At 42.2% G+C, this 6287-nt stretch overlaps 1 protein-coding gene across 1 annotated transcript; it reads left to right on the plus strand.

Annotated features, from left to right (window-relative positions):
• Positions 1 to 533: 533 nt before the first annotated feature.
• LOC119292763 lies at positions 534 to 5602 on the plus strand. The gene is made up of 10 exons (XM_037571476.1): positions 534 to 831; positions 1802 to 1878; positions 1965 to 2013; positions 2791 to 2867; positions 2953 to 3001; positions 4409 to 4485; positions 4554 to 4602; positions 5259 to 5335; positions 5421 to 5469; positions 5582 to 5602. Exons 1-10 carry the CDS (start codon positions 715 to 717, stop codon positions 5600 to 5602), a joined length of 642 nt encoding a protein of 213 aa, XP_037427373.1. The 5' UTR covers positions 534 to 714.
• Positions 5603 to 6287: the final 685 nt, after the last annotated feature.

Consider the following 6287-nt stretch of genomic DNA (forward strand, 5'->3'; position numbering starts at 1 on the left):
TGCCCACTGTCTAGACAAGCATTCTTCCATGAGGAAATCCTCTACAAAACATGAAAAATGGGGTGTAAGTTGAGTTGTCTTAGTTGACTCATCATGTTGTCATGTAGTTGTGAATATTTTTTAACACGTGGATGCATTTACTTGAAATAGCATGTTGTTGGCGTGGTGTGTGTGTGTGTGTGTGTGTGTGTGTGTGTGTGTGTGTGTGTGTGTGACTCTTTAGAAAATTTCAAAATATAGTGGAAACAACTGTGTACCGCCTTTTGGAAAAAAATTCATTTACTTTTTTTTCTATTTGATTTGTTTGATATTGGAAGGGGTTTAAAACTAATTTCATTGCAAACATGGACTAAGTGAAAAAACATGCCAAAGGGCCATTCAATTTTTTGATGTCTCTACTGTCAGGTGGGTCCACCTTAGTGTATATGTTCATCCCCCACACCCTCTAATGTGTCCCGTACCCTACTATATATAAACCACCTGGCCCTGATTTGAACCAACCTAGATCTCATCCCCTCCCCCCCTCTACCAAGTGGCGGCGGTAGTCAAGACATGGGAGAATCATGGTAGGAAAGGACGACCAAGGAATAGCACCACTTGACGGGTCTGGGATCAAGTTGCAACCACCAGGTCAGGCAACGAAGATCTAGCAACGAGTAAGCGTTGAAAAAACAAGCACCAACGAATCTCAACACGGTAAGCAACTTGGCTCTAATGTCGCCGAGCGGATCTGGTCGTGATAACTCCCATAGTAGCGGTGATGAGTGGGTACCAAGAAGTCAACGACCACGGCAACAGAAAGGGCGAGCAAAGAAGGCAACACCTATAGAGGTTGGTCTGCTTGAATCCTTCAACCCCTTCCCACCCCTTTTCATCGCCTCTAATGCAGACGTGAGACCAAAAGTGCTAGGGGATTTTGCTCCTCGTGTGATCTTTAGGTGGTTTATCTTCTTTATCTCATACCTTTGAAATCTCGTGTTACTTTTAAATCATATGAATAACATCAAACATTTGCATCGATTAGTGCGCCAATTAATGTTCCTTCTTACCCTTGACATATCTCCTTTGAACATGGGGTATGGATATAGATCTAGATTTGTCTGGTATATATGAAAACATTTTTTTGGTTTAAAGGGTGGAATGCCTGGTACGCCATTAAGGAATCATTTCAAAAGAGTCTTAGGTACATCATCAGATCTTAGGTAAGTGTACTGTCAACTGTTGGCATGCAACCGATTTGCATTGCGTCGTATGGATGAAAGTGGTCCCCATGATATTGGTTAATGATGTGTGTGGCATTGCAAATAATGGGCTTTCATAGGGGCGGTGACTTTCCTCACCAATGGGGAGCGCTCTTTCTCAATGGCAGTCATTTTTTGGCACGATAAGGCCACATCACCCTCCATCCCCGGGGCTGTGCCACGAGTAGTGATGGCAGGCGTGATGTCATGTCCCGAGCAACCTCCCCGAGGGGTTCCCATAGCTCTGCTGCCTAACTCAAGGTGAATAGCTAGGTTTCTCGCCCTAAGGTTTTTGGATCTCACTATTTGGATGCCTAGTTAGTAACGTGCTAGTGTTTTATGTGCATGGTCATGCACTGGTGATTTATAGACTGTGAAATCACTAAGAAAATCATAGTATCTTGTTGTCTAAGCACATGTTATCCTATTTTACATAGTGATGATTTGTGCTCTATTATACCATTTTAGGCATTGTGCTGATTAGGATATTCCTCAGTTGTAAATTATGATGTCAGGACTTTGAGGTTCTCTTATAATGTTTGTTTTTTGTGTTAATTTAGGTTACTCCAATTCCAGTCGTTACTCCACCTGCAGTTGTTGCTTCAGCTCCTCAAGAGCATGTCAACACAAAGGAAAGGTAAGGAACAAAACTACATGTGTATTATCTATCTTCCATGACAAAAATTTGGAAGTGAAAAATATGTAATCTTGAATTCATTGCAGAGAAGGTACTAAAGAAGATTGTACAACTATGGTGATCAATGATCGCAAAGTAAGTGCACATTTATTAACGCCTCCTCTTTAGACATAAAGTTGAGAGTTGCAGTATCTTGTACTCCCTCCGTCTGAAAAAAACTTGTCCCAAGCTTATTCCTCAAATGGATGTATCTAGCACTAACTTAGTGCTAGATACATCCATTTGAAGGACAACCTTTTTCGGACGGAGGGGTACTATGATTAATGGTCTATTAAGAGAGAATACTTATACTTTTTGACTACTTTACATGTTAATCGCTATTTCAAATGCAACTGGGTCTTCAGATATATGTATATTTATCACATACATTAGAAGTGTGGGTGACATGAGCTTGCAATACCTGACATGCCATTTTGAAATCATTCCAAAAGAGTCTTAGGTATATCGTGAGATCATAGGCAAAATATACTATCAATTATTGGCATACATTCGATCTGACTTGTGTCATATGGATGAAAGTGCTCTTGAAGATATTGGTATATAACATATGTAGATAGGGTTGAAAATCACGAGCTGCTAGCAGATAGTTGACTTCCTCATTAATGGGGGCATCATGGTTTGCCCCTCACTCATAGTAGACTTGGTCCATTTCTCAATGGCGATCATTTTCTTTTTGGCACGACAAGGCATGACTAGTTGGGCGAGTGTTTGTTGGGAGTAGTCAAACTCACTTGCTTTTTATTATGTCTTATACCATTTTATGCACTTTGTCAATTAGGATATTCCTTAGCCATACATTTTGCCATATAAGACTTGTGAGGTTCTCTTGTAACATATTTTTTGGTAATTTAGGTTACTCCGGTTCCAAGTGTTACTCCATATGTAGTTGTTACTCCATCTCCTCAACAACATGATATCACAAAGGAAAGGTAAAGAACAAAACTAAAAGTGTATAATTTGTCTTCCCTAATGACAAATTATAACTGAAAAATTGTAATTCTAAATTCGTTGTAGAAAAAGTACTAAAGAAGATGGTACAACTATGGTGACCAATGATCGCAATGTAAGTGCATTAAAACCTTTCTCCGGGCATATACTTGAGAGGTTCAATATCTCGCACTATGGTTAATGGTCCAGTAAGAGCAAAGGAATGCTACTTTTCACTAGTTTACACGTCCAATTATTGTTTTAAATGTGACAAAATCTTGAGTTAGCTATATATATGCACGTAAGATGTGTGGGTAACATGGGTTTGAAATACATGGAGGGCCATTGTGAAATCATTCCAAAAGAGTCATATGTACATAATAAAATCATATGTAAAGTGTATTTTCAATTGTTGGCATGTACCCGATTTGCCTCGCGTTGTATGGATGAAAGTGCTCCCAAAGATATTGGTCGGTGACGTGTCTAGCGTTGCAGACAACGAGCTTCTAGCTGAAAGTATACTTCCTAACCCATGAGGGCATTCAAGATGGGAATGGGTCGGCCCATACCTGGCCTTGGACCTGGCCCCGTGGCCTCAAGGCCAATTTCATGGGCAACGGATTGACCCATTCTGACAAAATCCTATGCCCTCGCTGGCCCATTGGGTACCCCAGGGCCGACCCAAAATTCAGCTAGAATTCCAGTTTTTTAGCTATATGTATACATTGAAGAGAAACTGGGTAATTATTCGTTGTCTACTAATTTTGGAGTCATTGCCCTCGCCGGGTAATTAGAGACTGGGATCAGTCGCTGATCTACTATATGAACAGAAACTGAAGCAGTCCACAACCAATAACCAAGTACCAGGCCACAACCAAGAAGCGGAGCCTGTGGGGGCAAGTTTCACCTATGGTTGGCTTGAGGATGGATAAGTGGACCAGAGCAGCACGAGCAGGAGAAGCATCTGGACGGCGAGGGGCTCAAGAGCTAGAGTGTGAGCGGGACGACGAGCTAGAAGGAGAGCAGGACGCCGAGCAAGATGCTGAGAGGGACGGTGAGCAGGATGCCGAGCAGGAGGAGCCAGAGACAGCGCCACCTCCGCGGTAGAGATGGATGGGGGTCAAGGGCGACGATTGCCCTGGGTCGACCCTACCGATCCAATGGGTTAAGCAGTGCCGGCTCTACTGGACCGATTCCTATACGAGGCTGACCTGACAGACCCGATGGCCTCGATTTTTTGGGTCGGGCCAATGGCCCAACGGGTTGACCCGCCCCGTTCCCATCTTGAGAGGGCATCCTGTTTTGCTCATATCTCATAGTAGACTTGCCCTCTTTCTCAATGACAAACATTTTTCTTTTTGGCACGACAGTGCAATGAATAGCAGGCAAGTGTTTCTTGGGAGTAGTCGAACTCGCTTGATATATATTTTTATTTTGTAAAATTTTAGGCATTGTGTTGATTAGGATATTCCTTAGCCATAAATTCTACTGTATAAGACTTGTGAGGTTCTTTTCTAACAATTATTATTTTGGGGCAATTTAGGTTACTCTAGTTCCAACTGTTACTTCATATGAATTCCTTACTCCGTCTCCTCAAGATCATGCCGATAGAAAGGGAAGGTAAGGAACAAAACTACAAGTGTATAATATGTCTTCCGTGAAAATTTATAATCTTGAATTCATTGCAGAGAAAGTACTGAAGAAGATGCTACAACTTTGGTGATTAATGATCGCAATGTAAGTGCATTAAAACCCCTTTGCAGACATATAGTTGAAAGGTGCAATATCTCGTACTATGGTTAATAGTCTAGTAAGAGGAAAATAAATCTAATTTTTTACTAGTTTACATGTCCAGCTACTGTTTTCAAATGCCGCATGATCTGAATTACCTGTATATTGTCATGCATGTAAGATTTGTGGGTGCCATGGGTTTGGAATACATGGAATGCCATTGTGCAATCATTCCAAAATATTCATAGGTACATCATAAGGTCATAGGTAAAGTGTACTGTCAATTGTTGGCATACACCCGATTTGCCTCACATCGTATGCATGAAAGTGCTCCCAAAGATATTGGCCGGTGACTTGTCTAGTGTTGCAAATAACGAGCTTCTAGCGGAGAGTATACTTCCTCGCCAATGGGGGGATACTGTTTTGCACCTCTCTCATAGCAGACTTGGCCTCTTTTTCAGTGACGATCATTTTTCTTTTTGGCACGACAAGGCGATGATTACGGTGCGACTGTTGCTTGGGAGTTGTCGAACTCATTTAATCTACATTCTGATATATAATATTTTCAACAGTGTGTTGATTAGGGTATTCCTTAGCCATAATTTTTGTTGTATATGACTTGTGAGGTTCTCTTATAAGTTTTTTGTGTGTGGGTAATTTAGGTTACTCTGATTCCAACTATTACTCCATATCTAGTTGTTACTCCATCTCCTCGAGAGCATGCCGACACAAAGGAAAGGTAAAGAACATAACTATAAGTGTATAATCTGTCTCTCGTGATGAAAATTTTCAAGCAAAAGTTTATAACCTTGAACTCATTGTAGAGAAAGTAATAAAGAAGATGCTACAACCGTGGTGATCAATGACCTCAATGTAAGTGCACTAAAACCCCTCTTTAGACATAGAGTTGAGAAAGTACACTATCTTATGGCTAATTTTCTAGTAAGAGGAAGATAATTATACTTTTGGTAGTTTACTTGTCTAGTTACTGCTCAAATGCAATTAGATCTTTAGTTACCTATATATTTATCACCACGTAAGGTGCATGTGTGACATGAGTTTGCAATGTGTGTCACGTCATTGTGTAATTATTCGAAAAGAGTCTTATGTACATCGTAAGGGCATCTCCAATGCGAACCCTAAAAATGCCCACATTCATTTGGACATAGCTGCCAGGGCATAGTTTACCATCCAACGTGGTATCCCCTCGGTCTACGGACCAGTCCGAAATCCCACAAATCGGACACAAACCAGGGGGCTTTGCGTGTGTCCAGACCACTGCCACCTACATGTTCGCCACCCCGCACCCACTCAAATCCTCTCCCGCGCCTTCTCTCGTATGAAGCGGTTGTCACACATTCATGCTGGTGAGCGTCGCCATGATGACCCAGAGCGGACGCGACCTCTCACTGGATCCGACATTGAAGTGGCACACCATCAGAGAGCGCCACCTGCGTCGCGTCCCAGTCTCTGCGCCTGTTCAATATCGTAGCGACGTTACTGGACGGGATGACTATGTACCACATTCAAACTGGTTGCCCGTCCACCAGCCAGCCAACATTAAATAGGCACGACGATTGAGAAACCCACTCCAACGCCCGCATTGACACGATCCACCGCTTGGCCTTGCCGGTACCTGCTATTTGAACATGGCCTCGCCCGATACCATTTGCACCACACTACGTCTGCTT

This window comes from Triticum dicoccoides, chromosome 4B, assembly GCF_002162155.2.
Source record: "Triticum dicoccoides isolate Atlit2015 ecotype Zavitan chromosome 4B, WEW_v2.0, whole genome shotgun sequence".
Lineage (NCBI taxonomy): Eukaryota > Viridiplantae > Streptophyta > Magnoliopsida > Poales > Poaceae > Triticum > Triticum dicoccoides.